This window comes from Bubalus kerabau, chromosome 23, assembly GCF_029407905.1.
Source record: "Bubalus kerabau isolate K-KA32 ecotype Philippines breed swamp buffalo chromosome 23, PCC_UOA_SB_1v2, whole genome shotgun sequence".
NCBI classification, from domain to species: Eukaryota; Metazoa; Chordata; class Mammalia; order Artiodactyla; family Bovidae; genus Bubalus; species Bubalus kerabau.
In genome coordinates, this window is record NC_073646.1 from 4,341,515 (window position 1) to 4,356,380 (window position 14,866).

The 14,866-nt window shown below is 48.5% G+C and overlaps 1 protein-coding gene and 1 long non-coding RNA gene across 2 annotated transcripts in view; one reads left to right on the plus strand and one right to left on the minus strand.

Annotated features, from left to right (window-relative positions):
* ADCY9 (adenylate cyclase 9) overlaps positions 1-11,681 on the minus strand; it is a 106,283-nt gene extending 94,602 nt beyond the window's left edge. The window contains exons 1-2 of the mRNA XM_055562419.1: positions 11,064-11,681; positions 9,039-10,772 (exon numbers count right to left, since the gene is read on the minus strand). Of these exons, the coding sequence (XP_055418394.1) occupies positions 9,039-10,731 (1,693 nt within the window). The 5' untranslated portion in view covers positions 10,732-10,772; positions 11,064-11,681. The remainder of the gene's footprint in view (positions 1-9,038; positions 10,773-11,063) is intronic.
* Positions 11,682-11,862: 181 nt separating this feature from the next.
* On the plus strand, positions 11,863-14,371 carry LOC129637478 (uncharacterized). Its single transcript, XR_008707492.1, has 3 exons — positions 11,863-12,360; positions 13,623-13,694; positions 13,787-14,371. It is a non-coding gene; the product is annotated as an uncharacterized LOC129637478 (long non-coding RNA).
* The last annotated feature ends 495 nt before the right edge of the window (positions 14,372-14,866 follow it).

A 14,866-nucleotide genomic window follows, 5' to 3' on the forward strand; every position in this document is an offset into this window, starting at 1 on the left:
CCAAACAGAAATAATGAGATTTTCATGCCTATTATTTCTCTAATCCATAAAAATGTTATGAGATAAGTACGAGAGCTCTCAGACACTGCCAGTTTGTATGAAAAGGACTCAGGAGCTAACTCAAAAGGGTTTTCCCAGGGGGCCAAGAAGGGACAATTTGAGCATCAAAAAAAAAAAAAAAAAAAAGATATCTGTAATGGAGTGAAGAATACACCAAAGAAGCTAAAATCCAAGAGTTTACATTAATTCTTGAAAAAAAAGCCACCAGTCCTCTTCAGAGGATGTTAAGAAACCAAATCAGCCTGAAAACTGGTGGACAACAGGAAGGATTCAAGCAAGTGAAACATAAACTTCTAAATATACACAGATCCCAAGATCCTAGGATTTCACAATGGTTGAGATAATAACATGCCTGAAAGCATTGTGTGAACAGGAAAGAGCTGAATGAAGAAAGGTATAGCTGTTTTTCTGTTGCTGCTGCTACTAAGAAAACATTGCCCACTTTCAGTAATGCTAGTTGCTGCTAAGTCACTTCAGTCGTGTCCGACTCTGTGCGACCCCATAGACGGCAGCCCACCAGGCTTCCCCGTCCCTGGGATTCTCCAGGCAAGAACACTGGAGTGGGTTGCCATTTCCTTCTCCAATGCATGAAAGTGGGAAGTGAAAGTGAAGTCGCTCAGTCGTGTCGGACTCTAGCGACCTCATGGACTGCAGCCTACCAGGCTCCTCCATCCATGGGATTTTCCAGGCAAAAGTACTGGAGTGGGGTGCCATTAAGTTAGTGAATCTAATCTCTAATATGTACTATGTGCCAAGTACATTTCTAAGTACTTAATATTATTTTCTCCTTTAATCCTTACAACAATTCTGTGAAGCAGGTACCAATGTTTTCTAACACAGTCCTTTGGGAATAAATACTGGCCCCACCATTTGGTAACTTCTCTAGCTGGATGGCCACCACAGGTTACTTAACCTTTAACCTCTCAGTACTTCAGTTTCCACACCTATAAGGAGGAAATGGTAAGTCTCCCTACCTTCAGACCTTTTTGTAATAAGATCAGCAAGTCTAGAATGTATTTGTTTAGGTGATTATTTGATTCGTATCTATTTTGCCTTCTAGGTTGCAGGCTGTTAAGGAGGGCATCGTGCTCTATCTCCAGAACCTAGTCGAGCCATTGCAAATAGTTTAAAAAAAAAAAAAAGTCACTCAATGTTTATTGAATAAATAAAGGAGTTTACAGCAGAACACAGCGGAGCTGAATAACTAACTGGTACAAATCTTATCCAATATCTCCAGAGTCCCAGAGGTGAAGATTTTCCCATAATTTCTCAACTATCAAGGGTCACGTCACCTTAAGTACCTCTAAGCTCTGGGGACAAGAAGCAGCCCAAGAACAATACTGCCTGAACTCCCTTGAGCTTTCAGTAACGAAGCTGCCAAACTTGGCAGCTACAGTTTAACTAGGGCAAGTTATCCATGTTTTTGTATTTTGGACACTTGCCCTTTTTCATTCAAGAAACTGTCACAATCACAGTCCCTGGCGTGTTCTCGGTTTCAGTACCCAATTACACAAGAGCTGCACCAGAGAGAGGGCAGGAAAAAACACACCGCTGACTGCAATATGGAACACGGCTCCTCAGGCAGCAGAGTTGGTTATTGTTTACTGAACGCCTTTTGCAGTCACGTTGCTATGCTAATAAGTGCTTTATCTGAATGATCAACTCGTTCACAGTCTTCCAACAGGCCTCTGACAGAGGCACGGTCATTCCTGGCTTCCCTGGGTTCCACGGTTCAGAACTGAGAACTGATTCCAAATGTATGGGAAACCAAAACCCACGCACCGACCGCTACACTACTCCGCCAAAGAGGGAGCTCGGCAAAAATAAATCAAAAAACAAAGCTGACGTTCTTTATCCTGACCTCTAAACACCAGCAGCAGGGACTTGGCAGAGTCACAAAGGATTTTTTTTTTTTTTTTTTGAGCAAAAGGAAATGCATGAACTGAAGTCACTTGCTACTTCCACAATAAATGTCACACGTCCATCCTAATTCCAACATGAACTCTACCATCTACATGAGAATGTGTCCGGGGAGTAGGTACAAACTCTCGCTCTTCCTTTCTTACCACTCAGGGAAGCAGTTCTCAAGGCAGTGTGCAGACCCCCCAGTGGTCCCTAAGACTTCTGCAGGGCATCTGTGAGGCCGAAACTATTTTCATACTACGACGTGATTTGCCTTTCTCAGTGTTGACATTGGGCTTCCCAAACAGTGCTAGTGGTAAAGAACACCCCTGCCAATACAGGAAATGCAAGAGACACAGCTTCGACCCCTGGGTAGGGAAGATCTCTGGATGGAGAAGGGCGTGGCAACCCACTCCAGCATTCTTGCCTGGAGAATTCCATGGACAGAGGAGCCTGACGGGCTTCACTCCATAGGGTCGCAAAGAGTCAGACACAATTGAGTGACTCAGCACACACGCATATGTTGATATTGGCCTTGATGATACAAAAGCAAACGTGATGATACAGAGCCAACATTCTTCATCCTGACCCCTAAAGAGACTGCCGGTGCCTGACCATGAATCTGGGCAGCAGCACCAAACTCTGCTGGTCATTAACCAGCTCTGTCGCACCACACACTTGCAGAAGGAAAAAACAGTCATTTGCACTTAAGAATGTCCCCTGATAAAGCAGTAAAATTGAATAATTGTGTTAAATGTTGAGTGTGTTCTGCGGGATGAGGTTGGAATGCACCTACAACTCTGCCCTAAGATCCAAAGAGACTGGTTGTCCCCAAAAGCATCTATACTCCTGTTTGGGCTGCTTTTTTGATAGAACATCGTTTATACTTGATGCACAGACAGACTCTGGTCATTCACTTGAGTATCTGGAAGACTGTTCCTAAGAAATGAACGAAATGAGTCTGTCCCTTCAACGAAAACAACTGAGAGTATTTGTTGCCAAGGGTGAAACTCAAACTTTCAAGGGAAAACCAGAATTTTGGAATGCTTTTATCCACCACTGTGAAGCTGACATCGTCCTAATATTTAAAGACGTTATGCCGACATTTGGAAGATCTGCATAACTCAAGAAACCGTAATTTTCTAAATGACCAATGCATGATGTTACAAAGTCACACTTGGGTAAAAAGTTCGTTCAAAAATCCAACAGGGTTTTGACAGCAGACAAAAAACTGATTAGATATTGTAACTAACCCTCAATAAACTACCACTTCTTGGGTATTTGTGTAGTACCAAAGAAAAATATCCACAACTATCTAAATGCCTATTAAAATGCTCCTCCACTTTCTAACTATATATCTCTGTAGAGTCAGATTTGCCACACATTCTTTAACATACTGCAACAGACAATGCCAAAGCAGTTAAGAAAATCCAGCTGACAGGCTTAAAAATGGCTCATATGGTAAATTTTTGTTATGTTGTATGTAATGACCATATTCTCACAATATCAAAATCTAAACAGAAATACCAATACTGAAATCACCAATCAGCAGAGAGATGAAAATTTAGGCCCATGTGCATACACCATAGAAAATTCACTGTGTTCTTCTTTTTAAGATTATTATTCCACAGCAAAGTCCACAGGAGACACTGACTGGTATAGGCAGAAACACAATGATTTGAAGGCTGGTTAGTAGACGAGAACCCTGAAATTTCTTTACGTATTCTATTTGCTTCTTTTCAATTTTTTCCTTTCTTAGTTATACTGCCTGAAAAGATTACTCTCCTCCCTCATTCCACCTGCAATTCAGTGAACCATATCCTTAACTTTCTTTGCCAGAGGCTAATTTACTCAAAAGCTGGTCCTCAGGATCAACAGCTGTGTGCTCCTTCTGGAAGCCATATAATTTGGTCTGAAGGAGTCTGAATCAACTGTCATCAGAGGCTGCTTGAGCACCAACTCCACAGCTGTTTGCCATCTCCGATCCCAGATGTCAAGTCAGATTTTCTGCTTCATCTTATCTCTGCCTCCTTGCTACTCCAGAGGCTGTTGGCTATGTGCATGAGAGTCCGCTCAAGGATGCAGGCGAGCATGGAGTTTCTGTTCAACAGGACTTAAGAGGGGACACCAAGAGGTCAGCCATGGGCAAGCTCTACAGTAGCAAGTTGTTGTTGTTCAGTCACTAAGTTGTGTCCAACTCTCTGTGACCCCATGGACTACACCAGACTTCCCTGCCCTTAACTATCTCCTGGAGTTTGCTCAATCTCATGTCCATTGAGTCAGTGCGGCCATCCAACCATCCCATCCTCTGTCACCCCCTTCTCCCGCCCTCAATCTTTCCCTGCATCAGGGTCTTCTTCAATGAGTGCAAGGGGTTACGGGTTAGGCTGGGGACAAGCTATCAAGTGAATCCAGGGGTACAAGCAAACTGCACCCCAAACTAGTACATAGCCAAGGATCCTAGCTGTAGCTGGCAGGGAACCAGGAGCCCAGACTCCCAGTTTGGGACAGTTGCTGGCAGAGGCTGAAGTGGTGTGTGTCTCTGCCCACTGTCAGACTGAGGACAGACCCCAGAGAGGGTCTAGACAGGAACTCTCCCAAGTGACACCAGCACACGGTGAAGGAGTCAGTCACCGAAATGGCCAGTGGATGACTATCTCTCCCATGCACATCAACAGATCTTTCCCCGAGCTGCTCCACAAGTCCAAAGCTTGGTTTGGAGGGAAAGTCTTATTTTGTTTAACTTATAACAATGCAATATTGTTGGTATTCCCTCTACAAATACACAACTGTTGGTGTAGATTTAGGGTGACTGAGCACCTTTATCTTCCTAGATCAATAGTTAAGGCGGGAAAATAAGATGTCTGTAGGTATTTTCTGAGTTTCACTTCCTTTGTGACTCTGCCTATGAGAGGAAAAACTGTAACAACTGACAATACTCCTCTTTTTTGCTTGTGGCCCAAGACAGAACACAACAGCCAGTATCCTCTTGGGCCCAATGGAGTGGAAGGACACTTCTTCCCATCACTCAAATCAGACTATTTCTTCCTAATCTTTAATAATAATTGCCCCTCACTTCCTGGATCATTTTCAAATCCTAGTCTTCTGCTGAAAATTCTTTCAACCTTCTCTCAGTGACTGGCCACCCTCTCTAAAATTTCACACACACACACACACACACACACACACTCTCCATAGTCTCCTTCCTGCTGTATGTCTTCTCCTTAGAACTGAACACAAAACAAACTTTTACAAAGAAGAAATTTTTGTGTTCTGTTCACTGCTGTATCCACAGCACCTAGAAATGTGCCCCAGACAAAAGGCTGAATGAATGAAGGGACAAGCCAGGGCTTCCTGGCCTATTTCATATTCTACAACTTGATTCTGCATTTTCCATTTACACCACAGATTTTTCAAAGGCCTCTCACCCATTCCTGATGCCAAATGATCCCCACATCAATTCCAGAAACCTGAAAAGCCTCTCAAACAATCAAGCCCCACGCCTGCCCGCATCCTCTGTTTCCCCCATCCTCTGTTTAAATGTGGCTGTGGTCCAATCCAGTTGATCTGACTGCTGCTCACATCAGTCGCCTCATCTCCACTGCCATTCTTGTTACCTTGGTCCAGGCCACCAAGGATTTACTGCGACGGCTCACTAATCTCCAACCCACACTCCCTAGAACTGAAAGGGTAAACTTTCTAAAACTGCAAGTTAGAGCACCTAAGCTTCCTGCCTAAAGCCCATCATGGCCCCCCATTACCTACAGGACTGAACCCAAACTCCTTCCCAGGTAATCACAGCTTCCCTTGTCCTGATGAACTACTTAAACTGCCCAGTCTGCCAAGAAATGTAACCCCAAGCCTTTGCCCAGGCTTCCCTGATAGCTCAGATGGTAAAAGAATCTGCCTGCACTGTGGTAGACCTGAGTTCGATCCCTGGGTTGGGAAGATCCCCTGGAGGAGGGCATGGGAACCCACTCCAGTATTCTTGCCTGGAGAATCCCTATAGACAGAGGAGCCTGGAGGGCTGCAGTCCATGGGGTCGCAAAGAGTCGGACATGACCGAGCAACTAAGCACAGCACAACGAGCCTTTGCCCACACTTCCCCCACTGCACTGAATGTTCTTTTATCCCCTAGAGAGCCACTGCTTGACCTGAAGACCCACCCCGGGCGCGTGCACCTCTCGATCACATTCCCAACTCTGTGGACTTGAAGAACGTTTACAACCTGCAAGCTCACCCAGCTCAGGAACCATCACCACTCCACCTGTGTGTCCACAGGGCCAGGTGCCATGAGAGAACAATAAAGATGTTCGAGGGGTGAGTGACAGTGCAGAAATAACGACAGTCCACTTTCCACAAAGCCCATTCAGACAAACTACCTCCCACACTGCCAGGCTAGCGCTGGAACCCCCAGTTTATCCCACGGATCTTCATTTCTACTGAGTCCTGGACTGGGTATTTTTAGCCCCAATATCAGAAAAGGGGATGAGAAGAAAAGCTATGCATTCAGCATTGCATAGAGAAAAATACCTGCCACAAACCCAAAGATGGGCTAAAAGGAATCTTATGTATATAACCTTAACTCCTTTTGTGGAAAGGGTCTTCTACAAACTATGCTAACATCTCAGCTGAGTAGATTTGTACAGCGTCAGGAGAAGTGAACTGTGCAGTTTAAAAAAAAAAAAAAAAAAGAGGTCAGGAAGTTGTGTAGACATCCTCTATTACTGGGGTCCTGTCCAGAGGGTTTCAAAATGAGCTGAATAAAGCAAAAATCATGGTCTCAGGGAAACTGTTAAAGAAGAGAATATTATATTTTAAAAAATCACCAGTTTGGCTAAGGCTTCTATCTTTCCCCATCCTCCATCCAGTGCTAAAATCTTCCCTTATAAATACACAGTGCACACAAATTTAAAGAAGAAATTAATTTACCAAATTTACACTATATGGGTTTTTAAAAATTCACTCTAGCTTTTTTTGGGGGGGGGGGGAGGTGTCAGTGTATTTGAGACCTTTGATCTGTAAGTTAAAAATAAAATTACACATAAACAAAAATGGGTACTGCCAACGAGTCAAAGACCTGGCAATTTCCAGACATAGTGATTACATGTGTCTTTATTTTTGAAATTCAAGTAATACACTGCTCAGAGCACCACTTACAAAATTGCTATCATCGTCACACTTAATCTAACATAGCACAGTGCTGCTCCATTCTCTGGAATCTGTCCCACAATCCCTGAGGATGGAGCCGGGGACACTCAGATCCTAAAGGTATCAAAATGTCGAGCAAGGGTTCCATCTGTACCCCACTCCACGGGCATCTCCAAACTCCAGAGCAGGGGCCACCATCCTACAGATGAAGACACTTGTCACAGTAGAATCTCAAGCCAACTGTAAACTGCAGTTTCTGACCTCATCAATGTAGCACTGCAAGTTCTCTGCTAGTGTTAAGTCCGACTCTGTGTCTGATTCTGTGCAACCCTATGGACTGTAGCCCGCCAGGCTCCTCTGTCAAGAATACTGGAGTGGGTTGCCATGCCCTCCTCCAGGGGATCTTCCCCACCCAGGGATTGAACCTGTGTGTCTGGTGTCTCCTGCATTGGCAGGAGGGCTCTTTACCACTAGCGCCCCCTGGGAAGCCCCCTTCCCTGGTCTGCAGCACCGCTAACAATGCTGTGCAAAACTAACACAAAGGAGAGGCAGAGAGAAATTTGAGGAGGACAAAAGGAGAGAAAGTATTTAGCAGAAAGCAGACACAAAGCTCTCTAGGCAGAGAGAATTATCAGGTGAAAATATTCTTCTATTCTACCCACAAATTCCTCAACTGTTAGCAAAATTAACAGAACAAATAAAGATCGGGATAAGGATAAAGTACCCTCACCAGATAACAAATAAGTAAATAATAGGGAGAACAAAGGAAATATTAACTGAGCACACAGGCGGTGTGATGATCCATCCAGGCCCTCAAACTCAACCACTGACAAGCGCAGATTTACACCATTACTTCTGTCTCTGATTTAAGATGTTACTCCTCCTTAAGAGTACTCCCTTTCCAGGGGCTTTTCATCATGTAATTATACAATGCGGGGTGCCACAAAACACAATACAGTTTTACAAATGTTGGCTTTTAAAGATCAATGGTATTGTCTCTACATACTTCCAAAATAGATGTTCCCCTTAACCTGAAGACCTTAGTAAAACAGAAGGATTTCTTTTTTTAAAGGAGGGGAGGATGTTATTTAGAATTCTTACTTTTGATCCCAGTTACTTATAAGTCATCACTTCCCAGACCTCAAAGATTTTGGCCCTAAGTGAAAAAAAGAAAATTAAAAGCAGCAGCTTGGTGAAAAAAAAAGAATAGCAATAAGGAACTTAAGACAGGGAAAATCTGAGGAGCTTGGGGAGGAGGTCTAAAGACTGCTCTGGATATATGTCCCACTTTCAAATCACCTGGTGGTTTGAGAAGTTCAACATTCTAAAATGCTTCCGTCCGTAAGGTAAGACAAATACCATGATTAGAAACCATAATGAAATATATGAAAATTGAAAGCTGAAAATACAAACATTTAAAAAAGAGACCTAGGCAAAAGGCAGTGTGCACTTGGGGGTACATAATTTCATCTAATTCTCAAGGGTCCTGCAAGGCTTAGTCGACTTCTTTATTCCAGCAAAGTGAGGCCTAGAGGGGAGAAAGGCATAGAAAAATGTTCTGATGGGGCTGAAGGGCAACCTAATGGATCACAAAGGCAATTTCTTACGGTGCTTCGAAGTTCTGACCACTGAAGGGCTCGGATCCCCTCACACTCATTGGACCTGCCCCAGCATCTCAGAGACATTAACAGCCGGCTGGCGGGCAACACATTTTCAAAGTTCTCCTTCCTTCTAAAGGTGTCATCTAGGTCAACACTGTCACAGTGAACAGACCTGTGATATCTGACTCACTGGGGGAAAAGTCCCACTGGCCCTGGGAGACAACTGATCTGCCTCCAGATACTGATACTGGAAAGAGATTGTTTTGTTTTTCCAACACAAATGGGATAGGGGAGGGAGATGATGAGGCAAAGAAATGCACATACCTTTCAACTGGTCAGCAACAACACTCTGGCCAAGGCGTTCGGTAACTTTCCCATCCTCCATTTCGTACCGGTCATCTAGGTATTTTGCCGTGGCCTCGGAAATGTGAACCTTGCCAGCCACTCCCAGCTGCTCCATGAGATTGGCCAAGTTCACATCATTGGACCACACATCAAATTTAAACCTCCTCATGCCCAAGATGCCGCACAGGACGGTCCCCGTGTGAACCCCAACGCGCATGTTCACCATCTCTTTCTTCTCTTGGCAGAACTGCTCAATGGCTCTTATCATGCCCAACCCCATCTCGATGCAGCAGTAGGCATGGTCGGCCCTTGGCTCAGGACACCCAGCCACACAATAGTAGCAGTCTCCCAGGGTGCTGATTTTCTCACATTTGGTCTCCTCACACAACTGGTCAAAGCGGCCGAACAGATCGTTGAGGAGACCCACCAGGGCGTGGGCAGACTTATTGGCACTCATCTTGGTGAAGCCCACGATATCTGCAAATAAAATACTGACTTCTTCGATCTGCTGCATCTTAAATGGGCGGAAGGCGATAGGGGCTTTCTGGATGGAAGACTTCTTCTTCCTGTTCTTGGGGCTGGAGGTGGCGTGCCTTTTGACAGAATTCTCGCTCTCTTCATCCCCCTGTTTCATCAAGTCATCAGCTATGATTCTTGGCATCACAGAATGAATCATCCTCTCTTTCAGGGCCTTTTCCACTTCCAGATCCTTTCCGTGCATAATAGACTGGCCCACCTTGAGGAAGGTGCTCCTGGATCTCACCTGGGACATGATGAACAGGTGGATCCCTATGGCGTGGATGCAGAGGTGGAGCAGGGCCCGGCTCAGCAGCTCCCAGTGCAGGGCCTCCGCTCCAGGTGAGGCAAAGCAGGCTTCATCTTGGAAATGGTAGCCAAAGGTCTCAAAAAGAACAGAATAGGCCACTCCCAAAATCAAGCTCAAGTACAAAGGTAAGTGCATGACGGTGTAGAGCAAAAAGAGCACTTCGATGCACATGGAAAAGCTCCCCACTTGAGATAAGCAAGTGTCTGTGGACCTGGCAGCCCGAGTATGATTGAAGCTGTCAACTCGTCCTGAGAGGGGCTTCAAAACCTGAAACTGGGCAGCCAGGGTCAGGGCGAATACCAGGAGGGTGAGAACCAGCGAAGTCCACACGTAATGGCGGGCGTACAACTTGGTGAAGGTAAACAGAAAAAAGCCCACACACACCACGAGGAAGCACAGAGCAGGGACTACCATGACAATCAGTTTCGATTTCATGTGGACCCCAAAATAGATGCTCCAGAGAAGGCAGGCGAAGCCGATGTAGAAGAGCGCATACCGGAAGCGGCGCTGGGTCTGCGGGAAGCAACGCTCCATGCAAGCCTCCTCCAGGTTCACAGAGTCAAACTTGGGGTCCCACCACCGGCTGGAGGCCCGTTCGAACAGCTGGGGCAGCTTCTTCCTCCTGCGCAGGCGGCCTCCCGCGCCCATTCTCCGGGGGACCCCTCCGGAGTCCCCGGAGCTGCTGCAGCTGGAGGAGATGCTGTACTTGCAGTGCTTCGGGTGGCTGTTGGAGGACGGCTGCTTGGGGTTGATCCTGACCCGCACGCTGTTGCTGTCTCCGCTGGAGTCACAGCTCACCTCGGTGCTGTGGTGCTGCAGCAGCTGCTGGTGGGGCGGGGAAGCCATGTTGCCGAGCTCGGAACCCTGCCGGCCGGGGTCACCGGGACCTGTCGGCGAGACAGCCAGAGTCAGTCCGGGGTCTGTTCCTGCAGGAACGCGCACCTGAAGGCCACCAGCCCTACCGGCTTCCTCAGCGGGGGCCCCGGCGGTCTACTGGGAAAGCCACCGTCTGCTCACGACGACTGGGGAATGTCTGAGTGCTGCTCCATCGTCCCCCCCTCGAGGCCGACCGCAGCCACCCGGCCGGACCAGGAGCGCCCGGGGGTCCGCGGGCGGCCGCCCCCGCACCCGTCCAGCGCCACCGGAGCCCGCGGCGCGTTTCCTCCGCGCGCACTCGCCTGCTCCGCCGCCCGCTCCTGAGGGAAGTCCAGCCGAGCCTTCTCACGCCGCGGGCCGCTCTCGCAAACACAGCTCTCCCGGCTGCGGCCGCCGGCCCCTCATGCTGCGCACCGAGCGGCGCCTCAGCCGCGTCAAGGCCGGCGGCCGGACCCCCGCCCCCGCCCCGCGCGCGGCGGCCCCGAGGGCGGCGGGCGGGCGGGCGGCGAGGCCCGGCGCCCCGCGCGAGTTTGCGGAGCCCGCGGCGCTGCGGCCGCCCCCGTCGGCGCGGCCCGTCTAGCGGGGCCTGACCCGGCCACGCCGCCCCTCCCGGCCTCCGGGGCCGACGCGGCGGGCGGGGATGCCCCGCGCCCCGGAGCCGCCGGGCGCCGAACGCAGGGCGCGGCGGGCGCGGGCCCCTCAGCCGGCGGCCCGTGCGCGGCGCTGCCGCAGAGCCCGCTCCCGCGACGCCGACCCGGGACGCCCGCCCGCCGCCTGGGGCCGCCTCCTGAGCTAGAGATGCCGCCCCGGCCGCGGCCGCCGCCGAGCCCCGCGCAGCCGCTGCCTCATGTCGGAAGAGCCGCCGCCGCTGCCGCCGCCGCCACCATCTCCGGCCCCCTCCCCCTCCCGCTGTCACTGACAGACTCGCGCCCGCGCCGCCCCTCGCCCCGCCGCAGCGCGCACGCGCGGCCCGCGCACGCCGCCGCCAGATCCGGGGCACGCGCACGGTGCGCGCGCCGGGACGACAGGGCTGCGGGACAGGGGCGGGCCGTGTGCTGAGGCCCCGCCCTCCGCCCTGTGCCCGCGGCCGCGCCGCGCCCTGACCGCGGGCTGCGCGGGGTGCGGGGAGTACGGACGCGGCTGAGAGACCGCCGTTCCTCGCAGGTCGGCCCCCAGACTCGCTCGGGGAAACCTGAGGGCATCTACTAGTTAAGGAGCTGCTGAGGTGCGACGTTTGGGACGTGGAAATGTTTGCCCTCCCGCTCAACACACCTTGTTTATAAATGGAAGTTTGCGACTATTGCCTGTGCCTAAAGGGAGGCTTCCCTTTCTTCATAAGCAATGAGCAAGTGTCACCCGAGACTCGAGACCTGAGCGTGTTTGTGGCGACCATCGCGGTGCAGTCCGAGCCCCAGCTTCTGCTGGCCAGACAGACCCTCAAGGAGGCCGTGGTTGACCCTGGAAAGCTGGTGCTACTGAGACGCAGCTTCTGCAGCCCCAGGGAGGGTTTCCCTTCCCGTCCTTGGGTCGTCTTCCCCTCCTCCTGGACAACTGTTTTTCCGTTTCCACAGAGGAAGTTTTCAAAGCAAAAGTGACCTGGTGAGTGCTGTCTGCAAGGTGAAATACAGCCCTCTGCTCCCCAGGGCACCAGTCCTGACTTTGTCATCCACACACCTCACAGTACCTCCTGCCAGTCACCAGGGTCTGTGACCACCTTGCCTCACCAGGTTTCACTGCTAAATTAGAATATAAAGTAAAATGCCGTTTGTCTGCATGGTGGAATATTATTTGACCATGAAAAGGGAGTGGTGGGCTGATTCACTGCTGTAACCTGGGTAAATCTTGAAAACATGATGCTAAGTGAAAAAAGCCCATCAGTAAAGACTTCATATTGTACAATTCCAGTGTATGAGATGTCCAGAATAGGCAAATCCAAAGAGACAGAAAGCAGATTAGTGATTGCTGGGGAGTGGTGGTGATGAGAATGTTCCCGAACTACATGGAGATGGCAGTCACACAATACTGTGAAAGTACTCAATGCCACTGAATTGTACACTTTGAAATGGTTCAAATGGTAGATTTTATCTTATGTGTATTTTATCACAATAAAGGAAAAAGAAAAACAAAAAGTAGCACAGTAACTTTGCTGTGGTATTTCTGCGAAGAGTGAGTAACCATCTAATCATGAGAAAACATCAGACAAACCCCAAATGAGAAGTGTTTCTCCCAAGTTACTGACCAGCACACACAGAAAGAGTCAACATCAGGAAACACCAAAATACACTGTCACAAGTCACAGAAAACTAAGGGATACAACAACTAAATGGGATGTAGGATCCTGATTTGGAATCCAGAATAGAAAATGCCGTCTTAGGGAAACTTGAATAAGGTCTGTAGTTTGGTTAATGGCATTGAATTGTGAGATGTTGATTTCCTGGTTTGGATCATTGTACTAATATGATTGCATGTGTGTGTGCTCAGTCGCTTCCAACTCTTTGCAGTCCTATGGACTGTAGCCCACCAGGCTCATCTGTCCATGGAACTCTCTGGGCAAGAATACTGGAGTGGGTTGCCACGTCCTCCTCCGGGGGATCTTCCCAACCCAGGGATCGAATCTGGGTCTTCTGAGTCTCCTGCATTGCAGGAGGATTCTTAACTGCTAAGCCACCAGGGAAGCCACTAATTTGATTAGATACCATGGTAACATTAGGGGAAGCTTGGGTGTAAGGTATAGGAGAACTCTAGTACTTTTTGCAACTTTAAAATTGTTTCAAAAATAAAAGTCATAAAAAGTTAAAAATAAAACTTTTATTGAGCTTCAGTGATGTGCCAGGCACTCTCACGTATTCCATTTTTTGCAGATGAAAAAAATTGAAGTTCAGAAGAGCAGTCGGTGAAATAAGCGTAGGAAACTTACATTGAGCGAATGTGGCGTAAGTACCAGAAACCACTGGATGCTTTCACTTGTGACCTTTTTGGTCCTCACCACAACCCTCTGAGGTAGATATTATTGTCCCTATTTTAGAGATGTGAAACTGGGAGCTGGAGAGTGACATGCTCAAAGTCAGACAATGGGCTAGGGACAGAGTTCAGATTGAAAATCAGAGTCCTGCGGCCAAGAAGCTCTGAGCAGCCAGGCAGCGCTCTCTGTGAGCTTCCAGGTAGCCCTTTAACCCCCCGCTGCCTCCTCTGTTGACTGACCTAGCTGGACAGGAAGCCCTGGGAGACAGTGCTAACTGTGCACTACCGCGCCCCATGCAGTGCTATCCCATGCTCCCCATTTCTGATTTCCTTCAACAATCTGAAAGTTGGCCTGTCTGTGCTTTTCCTCCTCTCTGCAAATCATTTCAGCCCACCCACTGTTGCTGGTGACTTTGACATTGTAAATCAGTCATGTCGGGTTTTTAGACACAGGAAATGGTCGTACCCACCTTCTCTTTGGTTTGTCTTCTGGAAGCCGTTAGGCAACATTCCCTGCTGTTGAAACCTATAAACTGCTAGAGCATCCTCAATTCCCAGGTTAGGGCTTGAGTCATTCCATAAACGCTTGAGACTGGGGACAATGTGCCTGGCATTATGTGTTAGGTCCTGGGTGTATAATGGTACGCATCTTCCCCTGTGGCTGATCTGGTAAAGAATCTACCTGCAGTGCAGGAAACAAAGGAGACGTGGGTTCGATTCCTGGGTTGGGAAGATCCCCTGGAGAAGGAAAAGGCAATACACTCCAGTATTCTTGCCTGGACAATCCCATGGACGAAGGAGCCTGGCAAATTACAATTCACGGGGTCACAAAAGAGTTGGACACAACTTAGTGACTAAACAACAACAAACAAGTTTCTTTAAGTACATTTTAAATCCTGGAAACATTAAAAGCTTAGAAACCATCTTTTCCTCTTTACTTGAGTTACACGAAGGCATAAAGACATGAGGTATAAATGCATCAAGACACAGATAAACACCATGTGAATCATAATACAAACATCTTGGGTTCATGAAATGACTCTATGAAGAGTCGTTAGCAAGAGGCTGGTGCCCAGGGCAGCAAGCAAACCCAGTATAGGGCTACACGGAGCAGAGATCACAGCTTCCTGAGATTCAGGGAGGT